The sequence below is a fragment of the Ovis aries genome, chromosome 16 (genome assembly GCF_016772045.2).
Source record: "Ovis aries strain OAR_USU_Benz2616 breed Rambouillet chromosome 16, ARS-UI_Ramb_v3.0, whole genome shotgun sequence".
Lineage (NCBI taxonomy): Eukaryota > Metazoa > Chordata > Mammalia > Artiodactyla > Bovidae > Ovis > Ovis aries.
Window position 1 is genome coordinate 38,293,490 of NC_056069.1, and position 19,066 is coordinate 38,312,555.

The following is a 19,066-nucleotide window of genomic DNA, read 5'->3' on the forward strand; positions in this document are numbered from 1 at the left end:
AAATGTGGGTATATATATATGTACCCAGAGATATGTACAGGAATGAGATTATTCATATAATTTCAACCATAGATAATTCAGTCAACAGAATAGGTTCATTTATTCAACATGATGGATATGTGCATGAATAAGTGGAAGTGATTAATTATTAATACAACTGTGTAACAACATGGATGAAGCAAAGATATGGAGCCAAACAAGTCAGACATGAAAATTATAGTGTGATTCTGCTTATATGAAGTTCAAAAAAAGATTAAGTTGTAGAGTTAAAAAATGAATGCTTTGTAGTAAAATCATAAAGAATAAAAAACAAGAAATTACCATACATATCAGGCTATTGCTTACCTTTAAAGAAAAGGAAGGGATTAGTGACTATGATAAGCACAAGATTGCTACCTGTGTTCCCTTTCTTGGGTGGTGGTTTTACAGGTATCCACTTGGTGGTAATGAATTGCTAAACAGTACATGCATCTGGTCCCATCACTTCATGGGAAATAGATGGGGAAACAGTGTCAGACTTTATTTTGGGGGGCTCCAAAATCACTGCAGATGGTGACTGCAGCCATGAAATGAAAAGACGCTTACTCCTTGGAAGGAAAGTTATGACCAACCTAGATAGCATATTCAAAAGCAGAGACATTACTTTGCCAACAAAGCTCCATCTAGTCAAGGCTATGGTTTTTCCTGTGATCATGTATGCATGTGAGAGTTGGACTGTGAAGAAAGCTGAGCACCAAAGAATTGATGCTTTTGAAGTGTGGTGTTGGAGAAGATCCTTGAGAGTCCCTTGGACTGCAAGGAGGTCCAACCAGTCCATTCTGAAGGAGATCAGCCCTGGGATTTCTTTGGAAGGAATGATGCTAAAGCTGAAGCTCCAGTACTTTGGCCACCTCATGTGAAGAGTTGACTCATTGGAAAAGACCCTGATGCTGGGAGGGATTGAGGGCAGGCGGATAAGGGAATGACAGGATGAGATGGCTGGATGGCATCACCGACTCAATGGACATGAGTTTGAGTGAACTCTGGGAGATGGTGATGGACAGGGAGGCCTGGAGTGCTGCGATTCATGGGGTTGCAAGGAGTCGGACATGACTGAGCCACTGAACTGATCAGGCTTTATGTGTGCTTTGCTATGTGTACATCTTGTTTTATAATGAAGTTTAAAAATATAGAGATTTAAATTACATAGCCTAAAAGTTGGGCCTGGAAGAAACTGCGTTATATAGTGTTCCAAGGTCATGATAATATTCAGGAGGAGTAAAGATGTTGCTTTAAGCTAGATTTTCAATTGAGGATGCATGCTACAGTCTTCTTTGGTGATCATTAAAAGAACAGAAATAAGATATAGCAACAAATAAAGGAAAAATTAAGCGACAAAATTTTTAACTCAAAACAGCAAAAGAACAGAACTACTCAAGACTGGAACTTTTTGTTTAGAAATGCATACATAGTTGAGAAAACTATAAGTAAAGTCATGGGAAGTGATTTAGTATAGAAATCAGAGTGTGCCTCTGATAGGGATGAACATTCAAAGGTATCACTCAGAGAGTCTCTGGGTTACTATGGGCAATGTTTTGTTCCTTATATGTGGGCATTTTGTACAAGCATTTTTCTATTTATACTTATATACTATACATTTATATTTTATGCACTTTTCTGAATATGTCTATATTTCAAACCAGAAGTTTTCTGAAAAGAAAAATCTGTAAATCACATTAATAATCAAGAGTAAAATCACATCTCAAATAGTTGCATAAAATATTTTTATATAATCAACACATATTAAAGTTATATTTTTAAAAAAGCATTTTTTTCTGATAATGCATATCTGCATGCGTACATAGAGACATGTATATGTGTAAGAACCTAAAACTACTGCAAAACAATCTTGGGAAAGAACAGAGCTGGAGGAATTATGCTCCCTGACTTCAGACTGTGCTACAAAGTTACAGTAATGAAAGCAGTATGGTACTGGCACAAAAGCAGACATAGATACAGTGGAAAAGAATATTTAGCTCAGAAATAAACCCATGCACTCATGGTCAGTCTATGACAAAGGAGGCAAGAATATACAGTGAAAAAAAGTCCCTTCAATAACTAGTGCTGGGAAAACTGGGAAGCTACATGTAAAAGGATGAAATTGTGATTTTCTCTAACACCATATATAAAAATAAACTCAAAAAGTATTGAAGACTTAAATGTACGACTGGAAACCATAAAACTCCAAGAAGAAATCATAGGAAGAACATTCTTTGACATAAATTGTAGCAATATTTTTTTGATCTGTCTCCTAAAGCAAAGGAAATAAAAGCAAAAGTGAATAAATGGGACCTAATTAAACTTAGAAGGCTTTGCACAGCAAAGGAAACCATAAACAAACCAAAAAGACAGCCTACAGTTTGGGAGAAAATATTTGCAAATGATGCTATTAAATACCAACAAGGGGTTAATAGCCACAGGTCATACAACTCAACATCAAAAAAAAAAAAAAAAAAAAAGAAAGCAAAACCCAAACAACCCAATTAAACAATGAGCAGAAGACCTGAGTAGACATTTTCCCAAAGATGATATATAGATGGCCAACAGGCTCATGAAAAGATGTTCAACATTGCTAATTACAATGAGATATCACCTCACACTTAGAATGGCTATCATCAAAAAGAACACAAGTAACAAGTGTTGGCTAGGATGTGGAGAAAAGGGAACCCTTATAACACTGTTGGTAGGTAAATTTGTGCAGCCTTTGTGGAAAACAATGGGAGTTTCTCAAAAATCTAAAAATGGAACTACCATATGACCCAACAATTCCACTCCTGGGAATTTGAAACAATACCCACACCCCAGTGTTCATAGCAGCATTATTTACCATTGCCAAGATATGGAAGCAACCTAAGAGTCCATCAACAGATGAATGGATAAAGACGATGTTCTATATACATACAACAGAATACTACTCAGCCATTAAAAAGTATGAAATTTTGTCATTTGCAACAGCATGGATAGTCTTGGAGGATATTATGGTAAGTGAAATAAGTCAGGCAAAGACAAATAATGTATGATATCCTTTACATTTGGAATCTGAAAAAGACAACAAAGTAGTGAATATAACAACAACAAACAAAAAACCAGATTCATAGGAAACAGACTAGTGTTTACCAGTGGGGAGAGGAAAAGGGGGAGGGGCAATATAAAGGTAGGTGATGAAGAGGTACAAACCATTATGTAGAAAATAAGCTACAAGGATACATTATACAATACAGAAAATATAGCCTCTATTTTATAATAACTATAAATGAAGTATAACTTAAAAATTTGCAAATCACTATTTTATACTATAACATGGCACATCAACTGTATTTCAATTAAAAATAAATGAAAAAAGACAACAATGAAAAGCAATCTTTTCTGATAAAAGAACACATATTCATACATATATAGAGACATACATGTGTATAAATAAATGCAAAACTACTGCAAATGTCATCCTTTATGCTATAATCTTTACCTTTAAGACCCAGAGAAAGCCAAGGATATCTACCATCACCACTTCTATTAACATTGTATGTTCCATAATCATAAGAGAAAAATAAAAGGCCTAAGAATGAGAAAGTTTTATTTACTCTGATATGATTATGTATGTGGAAGATCCAAAAATACACAAATTATTAGAATTGATAAGAAAGTGGCATCTCTTAATATGGTGTTTGGGGCCCCTGAACCCTAATTAGTTCAGAGACTCCCCAGGAAACCCAATCCTCAGACTTGTATTTATTTTAAAAAGGGGGTGGGATGAGTGAGATGGCTTATAATACAATACTCATTAGTGTGAGGATTATAATCAAATCATGGATGTACCAAGCAAAATGCTGCCCCACAGAAGATTCTTGTTATTTAAGAAACACCAAGTAACTGTGTGGTTAAGTACCTCTTCCTCCAGGTCCTTATCTGGAAGTCATTTCTTAGGGAACATCCCTGCTTAATTTTTCTTCTTAGCACTTAGCACTGTCTAACATACTGTGCTTAGTTGCTCAGTCATGTCTGACTCTGCGATCCCATGGACTACAGCCCTCCAGGCTCCTCTGTCCATGGGGTTCTCCAGGCAAGAATACTGGAGTGGGTTGCCATGCTCTCCAGGGTATCTTCTCAACACAGGGATTAAACCCAGGTCTCCTTCATTTACTGTCTGAGCCCCTAGGGAAGAGTATTCTGCCTGGCCAAATTCTGAAAATCATCAGAACTTAGCACTATCTAACATACTATGCTATTTCTCACCTCTCCTCAGACATAAGCTCCAAAAGGAATCATTTTTGTTTATGGAACCACTTGTGCCTGGCCCATGATAGATACTCAATTTGTGTTGAATCAGTAGATTAATTTACTCAGTTCCCATCCTGCCCTGATCTGAGCTAATGCATGATATTAGGTACTGGGGATTGTTCAGTGGGATATCAATAGGAGAAGCCTTGTGACATCTTTTAAACCTCACAACATCTTTGTCTTTTCCCAGTGGAGGGAGTGAGGGTTGGAGATTAGATGTGTGTGAGTATTAGAATTAGTAAGAAAGGAGAGAGGTCCAGAAAAGGGGGCATGGGAATACCAAAGGAAGACTCCTGGTATTCTGAGTTGGCATTTTGAGCCAGTGCTGCTCAGAGTGTCACTTTCCCACTCTGAAATGTGATTTTTGTAGAGACTCAGCCCTGGATTTGTAAGCAGGATTTCTCAAAACTTTCCCACATTACTTAAAATGTTTTTTTAAAACTTAATGAAAGCCTCCCAACTGATTTACATGAAATCGATAGTAGCGTACAGACAGAATCAGTATACTAACTGCTAGACTAATTAGATTGTGTCTATACGGCTTCCCTGGGTGTCTCAGGGGTAAAGAATCCTCCTGCAATGCAGGAGACACAGGTTCAATCCATAGGTGGGGAAGACCCTCTGGAGAAGGAAATGGCAACCCAATCCAGTATTCTTGCCTGGAAAACCCCATGGACAGAGGAACCTGGTGGGCTACAGTCCATGGGTCACAAAGAGTCAGACGCAACTTAGTGACTAAACAACAACTTTCATAATACCTAGTTCTTTCCTTTGAAAGACTTAACATCTTATTTTTTAATCTGTTGTTTGTAGTGATTTGTAATGTCTCTCTTTCCAGTCAAACTGCCAGTTCCATGAGGTCAAAAGTCATGTTTGCCTGCCTCACTATCGATCTACAGAGTGTACCATAGTGTACAGCATTTAATAGATGATAAACAACTGCTTAAAGCTCAACATTCAGAAAACTAAGATCATGGCATCTGGTCCCATCACTTCATGGCAAATAGATGGGAAACAGTGTCAGACTTTATATTTTGGGCTCCAAAATCACTGCAGATGGTGATTGCAGGCATGAAATTAAATGACGCTTACTCCTTGGAAGGAAAGTTATGACCAACCTAGACAGCATATTCAAAAGCAGAGACATTACTTTGCCAACAAAGGTCCATCTAGTCAAGGCTATGGTTTTTCCAGTGGTCATGTATGGATGTGAGAGTTGGACTGTGAAGAAAGCTGAGCACCAAAGAATTGATGCTTTTGAAGTGTGGTGTTGGAGAAGACTCTTGAGAGTCCCTTGGACTGCAAGGAGATCCAACCAGTCCATCCTAAAGGAGACCAGTCCTGGGTGTTCATTGGAAGGACTGATGCTGAGGCTGAGACTCCAGTACTTTGGCCACCTCATGGGAAGAGTTGACTCATTGGAAAAAACCCTGATGCTGGGAGGGATTGGGGGCAGGAGGAGAAGGGGACGACAGAGGATGAGATGGCTGGATGGCGTCACCAACTCGGTGCACATGAGTTTGAGTGAACTCCAGGAGTTGGTGATGGACAGGGAGGCCTGGCGTGTTGTGATTCATGGGATCGCAAAGAGTTGGACACGACTGAGCGACTGAACTGAATTGAAACAACTGCTGCACTATCTAAAGATCAAGACTTATAGATACATTAAGCCAAAGTATAAATCTTTCTTGACTCAGATTTTGCAGTTAATGAAACCCTTTGAAATTGTTCCAGATATAACTTGGAAAATTATCCTCATTCAGTTATTGAATTCAAGAAGACTCCTTGCACTATTGTTTTCTGGCCTAAAGCTAGCTATCTGCTTATTTTCCCAATCCAATCAGAAGATGCTCATCAACCTACTATAGCCTAAACTGACTATGCATTTGGTCATATTTATTCTCCCCATTCATAAACTCATGCTCTTTTGGAAGAAGTCTACTGTACATATCTCACTGATGAAATATCAGTTTCCTCGTACTTGCTCCCAATAATTATCAGTAATCATCCTCAGAGGAAGGATTTTCTTATTGAAACAGAAGTTTCAACACCATTTGTCCCAACATTAGTTCATTCCGTCTTCTTTCTCCTCAAACCAGTTTTAAATATACATGAACCATTTAAATATATGTGAATGGTGATATACCCTGTGTCCTTATGTATTTAGGATAAATGCATGTTTGCCTTCTGTCTCCCTCCAGAACTGGTATTCTCAACCCTGGCTTCATGTTACAATCACTTGAGGAACTTTGAAAGCATACTTATGTCTGGGTCCTATTTCAGAATGTCTTATGTAGATTACTTATGGGGGGAGTCCAGGCAAAGATGTATTTGTACAGCTCCCAGGAATTACAGTCCACAAGGTAGAGACTCTCCCTTCTACAATCACGTCTCTGTTTCCCCCAACTTCACTTACCAGAACACACAGGGCAGGGCTCTCTCCTCTGGGTTTTCTCTAAATGTCAGGCCTCTTTAGCAAAAGGAGGTCAGAGTTGACTGCTGCTCATTCAGTTTGTCAGCTGACCGCCTGATTCCTGGGCTTGAAAACTAGGAATCTCACTTTTCAGCCAATTTGTCTTGAGATTTTTAAGTGTAGAATCTCTTAGGTGGGGGCATTTCTCAAATGCTGTATAAATTAGCAAATGTTTAAACATAAAAAGAAAATGAAGCCCCAGTAAAGCAAAGTAAAACCTCAAGTGACAAAGGATATTACTCCTCACCAGGGTTTTCAGAAACTATCACAGAAGAGGCCCTTGGGATGAAGAGAAATATAAAGTCCTCATTCACTGGCTCTTAAACAGGAGTCGCAGGTGAACAGTGGCGTTCTTTTTGAAGAATTTGCTGCCAATGGAATGTGAAGACATCTGTTGGCCCAACAGTTGAAAGCAGGGGACCAGCAGATGTCACTGGCACACGGCTTTTAGAGTGGTTTGTCCAATAATAATAAAAAAAAAATGCTTGAGTTTATGAGACTCTGTCATCAAGGAAACAAGTCTTATACACAGGTACATTTGAAAGCAAAGTTAGCATAGAATTGAAGGTAATGCCCAGCATCATGGATGAGCTTCAGTATTCAGCCAGTAGAGAGAGATTAGAGACACCAGCCATACCTGGTAACATCACCCAGAGCAGGAAGAGCATTAAATGATGGGTGCCATTTAGATTAGGGGAAGAATGCCAGAAGGAAGAAAGCTGCTGCTGCTGCTAAGTCGCTTCAGTCGTGTCCGACTCTGTGCGACCCCGTAGATGGCAGCCCACCAGGCTCCCCCGTCCCTGGGATTCTCCAGGCAAGAACACGAGTGGGTTGCCATTTCCTTCTCCAATGCATGAAAGTGAAAAGCGAAAGTGAAGTCGCTCAGTCGTGCCCGACTCTTAGCGACCCCATGGACTGCAGCCCACCAGGCTCCTCCGTCCATGGGATTTTCCAGGCAAGAGTACTGGAGTGGGGTGCCATTGCCTTCTCCGAGGAAGAAAGCTAGAACACTCTAAACACCAGAAAGAATGTAGCAAAGACAAAAACAGGGAAACGAATAAATGTGGGCTTATCATTTGGAGAAATTGGTAAGTAGTTCTCCAACCTTTGGCCATATGGACATCCTTGCCAACATTTGTGTTGTCAGTCTTTTTCACTTTAAACTTTCTGGTGAGAGTGACATGGTACCTCTAGTTTCAGTTTTCATTTCCTTTATGTCCAATGATGTTAAACATTTTTCCATGTGTTAACAGCTGTTTTTATATCTTCCTTTTTGAACTGTCTGTTCATCTTTGCTCTTCCCTTTTTTTTTTTTTTTTTGAGCGATCCACACATTCACATCCAGAAACCCCCACCACAGAGGAGGTCATGTCGGTCCACCTCTTTCCTTCTGCCTTACCTTATAAAACAAAAACAAAGAAACAAAAAATAGCCCAATTTTTAGTTAGATTGTTTGTCTTTTTATTCAGTTCAGTTCAGTTCAGTTCAGTTGCTCTGTCGTGTCTGACTCTTTGCGAACCCATGAACTGCAGCATACCAGGCCTCCCTGTTCATCACCAACTCCTGGAGTTTACTCAAACTCATGTCCATTGAGTTGGTGATGCCATCCAACCATCTCATCCTCTGTTGTCCCCTTCTCCCTCTGCCTTCAATCTTTCCCAGGATCAGGGTCTTTTCAAATGAGTCAATTCTTCGCATCAGGTGGCCAAACTGTTGGAGTTTCAGCTTACACATCAGTCCTTCCAATGAATATTCAGGACTGATTTCCTTTAGGATGGACTGGTTCAATTTCCTTGCTGTCCAGGGGACTCTCAAGAGTCTTCTCCAACACCACAGTTCAAAAGCATCAATTCTTCGGTGGTCAGCTTTCTTTATAGTCCAGCTCTCACAATCATACATGACTACTGGAGAAACCAAAGCTTTGACTAGACGGACCTTTGTTGGCAAAGTTATGTCTGTGCTTTTTAATATGCTGTTTAGGTTGGTCATAACTTTTCTTCCAAGAGTAAGCGTCTTTTAATTTCATGGCTGCAGTCACCATCTGCAGTAATTTTGGAGCCAAAAAAATTAAAATCTGTCTTTTTATTAATAAACTATTAATCTATTAATTGTTTTATGCAAGTTATTTATATGTTCTGGAATAAAGATCTTCCATGGATAGCCTGTTCGCTTTCTTACTTGTCTTTTGATGAACAGAGGCATTTATGTTTGATGAACCCTGGTTTATCAATTTTATTGTTTAAGAAATTTTTGCTGTCTCCAAGTCATAAGGGTATTCTCCTATGCTTTCTTTTTCTTTAAGTTTTATGGTTTTAGATTTTTACATTTAGGCCATGATCCATCTTGAATTAAAGTCTGTACCTATATGATTTAGGGGACTATGGTCTTTTTAAAAAATATAAATATTAATTCTTTTCCTTCAAAGCATCTTGCTGGCAGTGTGTGAGTATTGAATTTATAGATCAATTTTTGGGAGAATAGAGATCTTAACAATTTTGAGCTTTCAGAGCCAGTAACTTTGTATATCTTTCAATTTCAATAATCCTTTAGAATGTAGAGGTCATGGACAATTTGTTGCTAGGTTTAATTTTAGCTGTGTAAAGTTTTTGGATTTTTTTAAGATTTTAATTCCAATAATTTCTGCTATTAGACAGAAATACAACTGATTTTTATATATTGACGTTGAGTCCTGCAATTTTGATAATTTGACTTATTTTACTTTTTTATCACTTCAGTAGTATTTTCTATGTACACAATGGTGTCTCTGATGGCTATCAGTTTTCTTCCTTCCTGATTATTTTATTTATGTATGTATGTATTTATGGATGAATGAACTGGCTAGAGTTTCTACCATGTTGTCGAATACAAATGATAAGAGCAGGCATTTCTACTTTGTTCTTATCTTAGATGGAAAGAGTTCAGTGTTTCATCATTAAGTATGATTGTAGACCAAGATTTTTAAAAATACATGCCTGTTATCACATTGAAGAAAGTACTTTCAGGACTTCCTTGGTGGTCCAGTGGTTAAGACCCCAAGCTCCCAATGCAGGGGGCCCAGGATTCAACCCCTGGTCAGGGAACTAGATCTGACAGACTGCAAGGAAGATCAAATATCCTGTGAGCTGCAACCAAGACATGGAGCAGCTAAGTAAATATTTTTTTAAAAAATTGTTTTCTATTCCTAGTTATGTTGAGAGTTTCTATAATAAAAAGGTAATGATTTTTGTCAAAATTTTTTCCTGCATCTATTGAAAAGATCATATGGTACTTCATTTTTACTCTATTATTGCAGTGAGTTACAATAATTCATTTTGTTGATGTTTCCTTTGCTATGCAGGGCTTCCCTGATAGCTCCGTTGGTTAAGAATCTGCCTGCAGTGTGGGAGACCTGGGTTCGATCCCTGGGTTGGGAAGATGCCCTGGAGAAGGGAAAGGCTACCCACTCCAGTATGCTGGCCTAGAGCAGTCCATGGACCCGTATAGTCCATGGGGTCACAAAGAGTCAGACACGACTGAGTGACTTTCACTTTCACTTGCTATGCAAAAGACTGTAAGTTTAGATAGGTTTATTTTTGCTTTTGTTGCCTTTGCTTTGGGTGTCAAATCCAAAAAAAAAAATAAATAAATCATCACCGAGAACTATGTCAGGGAGCACCTAGTTTTCTTCTAGGAGTTCTCTGGTTTCGGCCTTATATGGAGGTCTTTTCTGTCTGTTTCAGAGTTGCACTAAAAACCAGCATTGAAGCCAGTCTTGTTTTGAGGGTAGAAAATGCAAAGATATCTTCTGGAGTTTTCAGGCCCAGTCCTTCCCAGGGTTAATATTATAAGGCAGCAAAATTACAAGATGACCTCAACTTATACATCAGTAAACTATGGAAAGACCCCTAGTCCTATTTTATGAAGCTTATTCAGAATTAGATCTCAGCTTTAGAGGTTCAGTCCTCCAGGTAAAGATGTGGACTTCAGAGTTAGGACTCTGATACCTGTTCAGGAACAATGACCTTTTTAAGAGGCCATCACAGCAATAGTCCCGGAATGGTAGGTCAAGTTCCCTTGGGGATTTGCCTAGGGATATCTTGGGTTTCCCAGGCGGTGCTAGTGGTAAAGAATCCGCCTGCCAGTGCAGGAGACCTAAGAGACCCGGGTTCAATCCTTGGGTCAAGAAGATCCCCTGGAGGAGGAAATGGCAAACTGCTTCAGTATTCTTGCCTGGAGAGAATCCCATGGACAGAGAAGCCTGGTGGGCTATGGTCCATGGGGTCGTAAAGAGTTGGACACAACTGAAGGGACTTAGCACTTAGCAAGTCTTGAGTTTGCTACACTAGCAGAGATTTTAAAAGCAGGTACCTGGGGAAATGGAGCTTGTCTGTTTGCAACCCCATGAACTATACAGTCCATGGAATTCTCCAGGCCAGAATACTGGAGTGGGTAGCTTTTCCCTTCTCCAGGCGATCGTCCCAACCCAAGGATCAAACCCAGGTCTCCTGCATTGCAGCTGGATTCTTTACTAGCTGAGCCTCATGGGAAGCCCCAAAATACTGGAGTGGGTAGCCTATCCCTTCTCCAGCGGATCTTTGCAACCCAAGAATCAAACTGGGGTCTCCTGCATTGCAGGTGGATTTTTTTTTTTAAGCAACTGAGCTATCAGGGAAGCCCTGGATATGGGCAGTATGAAGTAATTAGAACCATTAGGTGGGGTACCAAAAGCCTGGGGGAAGGGTCCATAAGACAGGTGGATCCAAGTAACTTGGAGGTGGAGCTGTCATCCACTCGCTCTCTAAACGTCCCGACCATTACTGGTTCGGAGTGTTTTCCTGGCAGGGAAGGTGGAGATGATGTGGACAGCACTGGATTAGCTCACTAACCCCTTCTTCTGCTGGCCAAGGTTAGGGAGGGTGAGGACAGGCTAGTGGTTTACTCACAGAGGGAGGAGGGGCCAGAGAGCAAGAGGTGACCAACAGAAAGGAAGACAAAGGGATACCTCATCTCTCACCAAGCTCCCAGCCAGCGCCTTTCCTTCCCTGCCTGCGTGTACTCCGGGTCTGTGTGCGAGGGCACAGGGCTCAGCTCTGTAGCCTCTATAGGAGCCAGGATGGCAGGGCAGCAGGCGCTGCTTCTATTTGGATTTCTACTGCCTGGGCTCCTGTTCTCAGAGGCTGCCAAAATCCTAACTGTGTCCCTGGTGGGTAAGTGCTTGACTGAAGATCCAGAGACAGGCAAACAGCCCTTGGTGAGAGAGTCGTGTGTTTTTCCAGTCCGTCTGAGGCATGTTTTTTACCCTGGCTGGCTGATGAAGAGGTAGGAGCCATCCATGTGGGTCAGGTGTGGGGCTGGGACTAGAAGTTTGAGATCCAGCCCAGTGCAGGAGGCCCCAGGCTGCCTCCTCCAGGGGGTGAGCTGGAAATTCAGAGGCTCTCACTAAACATTTGGAGGGCACACAGTAAGGACTGTGGCTAACTAGTGGTTTGCAGGGAGGTGGGTGTGTGTGTGTCGGGGGCGGAGGGAGGGTGTAGAGGGGGAAGGAAAGGGGCCCCTGAGGGCAGCAGTAATATTAAGAATTTTCTGAGCCTGCATGAGAGCCAGAGTGGAGCAGGGAAGATATTACAACGATAATTAGAAGAGTGGAGTGTTTTACCTAGAGGAATATATCAGGATACAGGGGTAATCACAGATGGAGGTTCCCTAAGACTTCATTTTAACCCACAGTGGGCTCTCTTATTTCACTGAGAATCTTTGAGCAGGAAAGAACCATAAATTGTAATTGAGTTCCCGCTAGGTTTTCCTGAGCAGGAAATTAAGGGTCAGGAAAGTGAGGCCTCTACTGCAAGAGCAAACAGAAGCCCCTGATGGAACATACCAGATATTTACTCAGGAGTTCCTATCCCCGAGACCAACTTCTTCAAGCTTCCACTGTCACTCATTTTTCAGTGGGGAGTTTTAAAAATCACTCTTTGTCTCTATTTGAAATCTTTTTTCTTATTGGTTGTTTGTAATGATAATGCAAGACAGCTTTCTCACCCCCTCTAAGAGTACACTCTTTCCTAGCCTCCGACTCTGGGAGGGAGCTGGTATGGTTTGTGAGGGGCTGGTAGCTCAGAACGCACTGGGGCTCCCCAGGACCCTCCATGAATGGATGCCTGTGTGGTTGCCCTTCATCTTGCCCTTCCTCCCAGGTCTAGGGACTAACACATGGGCAAGAGGTGTGGGAGATTTGTACTTATCATTTCCTGTTATGTCAGACCGTACAAGTTTGTGTTTCAAAAAAATTGAGAAATAGGTACACACTATTTCTCTAGCACCATGTCCTTCTAACCTTAGTCTCCAAATATTTGCCATTTGCCACTAACTCCTCTTCTGATTGGCTTTCTCTACTGCTGAGACCCTTAGATTCAAGCAGCATCCTTGTGTTGGTGCAGGTTCTAAGAGAAGAACTTAGTGTGATGGAGCTCCAACATCTCCCAGGGATTAAGCGTCTCTTTCCTTAGGATACCAAGACTGTCCTTGGATAGATAGTGTTCCAGTCTCTCATGCATAGAAGATTCTGCAGGCCATCCCACAGTTGTCCCACAAGTCCACCCCCAAGTCCTGATGGGTGTGAAACATTTAGGCCTCCACTGAGAAACTTCCTGCTAATTATATTAGAATCTCAAGCACTTCGACTCTGACTGATGGCTGCACATCCCTCTGCTGCAGTGGTTGCTTCCTGGACTCACATTCAAGCTCCCACAGTTCTCACTCCTGCTCCAGCATACATTTCCAAAGAGAAGAGTCCCAGAAATAGTTCTGATGGATTGTCCATTAGGAACTCTTCACACTCACGTGCATGGCACTGTGCCAAAATTTCTACCAGTGCAGTTATTTTTTCAGGATACGGTGTCTTCTACGCCCCTGGCTAAAAGGCAGTGTGTACCTTAAGATCAGGAACTCCTTAGGACCTAAGCACTGAGAAGCTTATCACACTGACATGGAGACCAGAGTCATAAGAGGAAATCTTTGATGGAGGTTTGCCACTTGTCAAGGAGCTGGGCCAGCAGGTTCTGGGGGGTGGGGGGGAAAGGGGTTGGGGGTGAGTTGGACATACTCAGAATGAGATGGAGAGGCTGACTGATGGCACTCATTTCCTCCACTCCCAATCACCTCTCTGCTTCCCTACCCCTCCCCTCCTGGATTTCTCAGCCCATCAGTTGTAGAATCTCCACTCTCATCATTATAAAAATGAACTTGCGCTTTGTTCCTAGGTGGAAGTCATTTTCTACTGATGAATCAGATCTCTCAGATTCTTCAAGATCATGGTCATAATGTCACCATGCTTCTCCAAAGGGGAAATTTATTGCTACCAGGTACCTTTCCCCATTAATTATTAAAAAAAAATTTCCCCACTAATTCTTGATTTCTTATATTCCTGGAAAGAAGCTAATGCTTTTTGCATAGAAGGGCTTTTCAGATAGTTTCTTTAAATCTAACTGGATTAAAAGAAGGAAGTGTGTGTGTGTATGTAAGTTAGGAAAGCTTCTTGGCTCTGTTCACCAGGATTCTGTATGGACTTCCCAGATGGCTCAGTGGTAAACAATCTGCCTGATGATGCAGGAGATATAAAAGATGTGGGTTCGATTCCTGGGTTGGGATGATCCCCTGGAGTAGGAAATGGCAAACCATGCCAATATTCTTGCCTGGAAAAGTCTGTGGTCAGAGGAGCCTGGTGGGCTTCAGTCCATGGGGTAGCAAAGCGTCAGACGTGACTGAAGCAACTTAGCATGAGCATGAAACTCCATGTTCTGTGATCTTATGTTCTCTTCCCTTGTGTTAAGTCACTTCAGTTGTGTCTGATTCTTTGTGATCCCTTGGACTGTAGCTTGTCAGGCTCCTCTGTCTATTGGATCCTCCAGGTAAGAATACTGGAATGGGTTGCCATTTCCTACTCCACGAGATCTTTCCAATCCAGGGATTGAACCCACATCTCTTTTATCTCCTGCTTCGGCAGGCAGGTTCTTACCACTAGCACCACCTAGGAAGCCCTCTCCTCCCTTACCTGACTTCTGCATCTCAAGCAAACCCTCCATACATTCCCACAAACCATGTTGGTAAATACTACTCTTTTTTTTAAATTGGAGGTTAATTACTTTACAATATTGTGGTGGTTTTTGCCATACATCGACATAAATAAGCCATGGGTGTACATGTGTTCCCCATCCTGAACCCCCCTCCCACCTCCCTCCCTATTCCATCCCTCTGGGTCATCCCAGTGCACCAGCTCTGAGCACCCTGTCTCATACATCGAACCTGGACTGGTGATCTGTTTCACATACAATAATATACATGTTTCAGTGCTATTCTCTCAGATCATCCCACCCTCGCCTTCTCCCACAGAGTCCAAAAGTCTGTTCTTTACATCTGTGTCTCTTTCGCTCTCTCGCATATAGGGTCATCATAACCATCTTTCTAAATTCCATATATATGTGTTAATATATTGTATTGGTGTTTTTCTTTCTAACTTACTTTGCTCTGTATAATAGGCTCCTGTTTCATCCGCCTCATTAGAACTGATTCAAATAAGTTCATTTTAATAGCTGAGTAATATTCCATTGTGTATATGTACCACAGTTTTTCTTATCCATTCATCTGCTGATGGACATCTAGGTTGCTTCCACATCCTGGCTATTGTAAGCAGTGCTGCGATGAACATTGGGGTACACGTGTCTCTTTCAATTCTAGTTTCCTTGGTGTGTATGCCCAGCAGTGGGATTTCTGGGTTGTATGGTAGTTCTACATCCAGTTTTTTAAGGAATCTCCACACTGTTCTCCATAGTGGCTGTACTAGTTTGCGTTCCCACCAACAGTATAAGAGGGTTCCTTTTTCTCCGCACCCTCTCCAGCATTTATTGTTTGTAGACTTTTTGATACCACTTTATAACTTGGCTTGAAAACCTGTTGAACAGATGTGTTACCGACATATAAGATTTCTAATAGGTAAAGATCACTTTTCTTTTTCTATGGCATAGATGACTTATGTGAAATTTAAGGAAGCTTTCTCAAGGGGTTCCTTATTTATGCAGCTAAGATCAGACTCTACCATTAAGGTGATCTTGTTTTCTTGAGAATCAGTGACTGCCCATGGATTTGTGCATGTTGACACAGAAGAGGCCTAAATCCAAAGAATTTAGCTCTAATGAGCTCCTACATTTTAGCAACTCCTCTCTGTCAACAGAAAAGGGAATAGCAACCCTGAGAACTTCAGTGGTTCTCTCCCAGTTACATGACAGGTTAATAACAATGTTGGGTGGATTTAGGACTTTAAACTCTGGATTGCTCAATCTAAAGTACTGCTCAGACTTGATTTAAAAACAGAAAATCCAGTATTAAGTGGAATCACTAAAGAACAAAATCATGAGAAATGATAAAACTTAGAAGGTGACTTCAGGCTTTGCAATTGTTCAAACTGTATTAAAATAATTCTTTTTCTGTTGAAATTTCTTTTTTTAATTGTGATAAATATACAGAACATGAAATTGACCACTGTAACTATTTTTGTGTAGACTTTAGTGACATTAGGGAGATTTAGTGACATCAGTACATTCCTGGTTGTGCAACTGTCTCTGCCATCCACCTCCAAAAATTTGTTATCATCACAAACTAGAACTCTGTACCAATTAAAAATAACTGTTCACTACCTATTTCCCCAGCCCCTGGTAAACATTCCCACTTCACTTCTCTAATAATTTGACTATTCTAGATACCTGATATAGGTGAAATCACACAATATTGTCCCTTTGTATCTTTTTTTTTCAGTTTTTTATTTTTTAAATTTTAATATCTTTAATTCTTACATGCGTTCCCAAACATGAACCCCCCTCCCACCTCCCTCCCCATAACATCTCTCTGGGTCATCCCCACCCTTTGTATCTTGTATATTTCACTTAGCATAATGTCTTTTAGGTTCACTCATGTTGGAGTCTGTATCAGTATTTTGTTCTTTTTTAAGATTGAATGACATTCCATGGAATGTCTATACCATATTTTGTTTGTCTATTCATCTATTGATGGATATGTCTATTGTTTTTACCTTTTGGATATGTGATAATGCTGCCATGAACTTTGGTGTACAAATATCTGAATCCCTATCTAAATCCACTTTAAGCACTTTCTAGATTAAGTTCTATATTTTTCAGTGAACATCTTTTATATGTATATCCATTTGCACCTTTTTTTAACAGCAGATCTGATGAAATAGGTGTAATATATTAATACTTAATTTTAAAAATTAAAATTTAACCTAATTAAAAATTTAAATTAATTTAAATCAAAATGTATTTTTAAAAATATTTTTTACCTTGATCTTCAAACTTGTGGAACACTTGGGAGCTACAGAGTTAAGATATGTATTTTTAGAAAATTTACCCGACTCCTTTATGGAGAATGACTGGTATGAGATCTAAAATCAAAAGAGAGAGAGTGGTAAAAGCTATTTAAAGAGTCTAGGTGAGATGTTGAAGGGGACACCTATGACTGAGCCTGGCTACAGTTAGTCTAAATGCCCTTCCATGTAATCACAAAAGCAGAAGGCCTTTCCATCATTAATTTTATTTCTTTTTAATTTCATTTAAATCAAAATTTTAGATTAAAAATAAGTTTTGCACGAACTTTGGGAAACTGCTGAAATTATATTCTACCCTTTTAATAAACATATGTGCATTAAAGTCTACAAACAATTTAGGGAGTTTACGGATCCATTCAGTTTTATTCTTAGGTTTCAGGTTTAAATGTCTAGGATTTCTTTCAATATTCCCTAATCATGGGCATTCCTAAGGCTTTGAAACAGCATTTTCACTCTTCACTTTATTAGTAGAGCTAGGCTAGGTATCTGCAAATCAGGAAAATACATGATTAAATCTAAATTTCTGACCTGGTGCTCACCTCAGTGCATTGAAATGTTTGAACCATTTTCTAACTCCTAATTTGAACACACTTACCCATATTTCTTATTTATTAAAAACTTTAGTGAAAAAAATAACATCACTGGCACTAAAGAAGCAAAGATCCCTGATACTCACATGTGTGGATTTATGTGCTGCAATCAGTGTGTGCAATCACAATTGGGTTACTGATGGAGGCTAAAGAATATTGAGGAGTATGAAAGAGAAAGCCTAGATTGCCTTGACAGACTGTTAGTGGAAATGCAGATTTAAAAAATAATCTGCTAATGAGGACTGCCTCCCTGCACGCCAGCAATGGCTGCTTTGCTCTGTTCAGATGCAGGGCTGTGTCTGAGGAGGCTTCGTTCTTGCTAAGTTCTGCTTGAAGTTCGCTTGTCATACTTCTTGACAACAGCAGCCTTCATTCTAGTGAGGACGGCAGTGATGGTTTGGAACAGGTACCTAGTGTGGGCCAGGGTGCACACTGGGGTGGTTTCAGAAAACCAGCCAGGTCCCCAAGCATTGTCACATTTTCTGCTCATCTGCTTCCTCTGCTTTGTTCCTGGGGGTAAGTAAGTGTGTATGCTCACTTTTCAGGAGTCTTGATCTCTTACAGGCTTTGATAATTCCCACTGGTTTTCAAACTAGCTAATGGGATTCATCTTCCTACTTTGGACTCCAGGCTTGGGTTGCCCAATATGTGACTGGAGCCCTTCACCCCCATGGAAGATTTCCAAGTGATATCCCACTCCTCTTCTGTGTCCCCTGTTTAGAGGAGTGGGTCTTGACTCAATTGCTTCTCCTTCCTTCCTCCGTGGCTCCATGTAGTCTTCCCTTACAGCCGTGGTTGTAGAAGTCTTTCTGCCAGTCTTCAGTTTGCTTTCAGTGAAACTTGCTCCACCGGTAGATGAATCTTTGATGTGTTCATCATGGGAGGTAAGCTCAGCATCCTCCTATTCCACCATCTCGATCTCCAAAATTCTCACAGAGAGCTTCTTGAAGATGAAGCGTGTGACTCATGGATCCCTTCAAACATATTGTGTGCTGTGCTTAGTTGCTCAGTCATGTCCAACTCTTTGCGACCCCATGGATTCTAGCCCACCAGGCTCCTCTGTCCTTGGGGATTCTCCAGGCAAGAATACTGAAGTGAGTTGCCATGCTCTCCTCCAGGGGATCTACCCAACCGAGGCATTGAACCCAGGTCTCCCACATTGCAGGCAGATTCTTTACCATCTAAGCCATCAAGGAAGCCCTCAGACACATTGGCAGAAGCCAAAAGTGGAGATGAGGATATTTTTAAAGATCTGTGGGGCAGCCTCTTGTCTAATGGAGGTAACTCCCATGACATAACCAGGAGATCTACAAG

General features: G+C 40.7%; 1 protein-coding gene across 2 annotated transcripts in view; it reads left to right on the top strand.

Annotated features, from left to right (window-relative positions):
- Positions 1 to 11,774: 11,774 nt before the first annotated feature.
- Positions 11,775 to 19,066, top strand: part of LOC101110177 (UDP-glucuronosyltransferase 3A1) — a 29,720-nt gene continuing 22,428 nt past the window's right edge. The window contains exons 1-2 of one of the 2 annotated variants that reach the window (XM_004017049.5): positions 11,775 to 11,976; positions 14,029 to 14,130. In XM_004017049.5, the coding sequence (XP_004017098.3) occupies positions 11,883 to 11,976; positions 14,029 to 14,130 (196 nt within the window). In that variant the 5' untranslated portion in view covers positions 11,775 to 11,882. Of the gene's footprint in view, positions 11,977 to 14,027; positions 14,131 to 19,066 lie in introns of those variants that run through there. The other variant, XM_042233867.2, reaches the window with a different exon arrangement.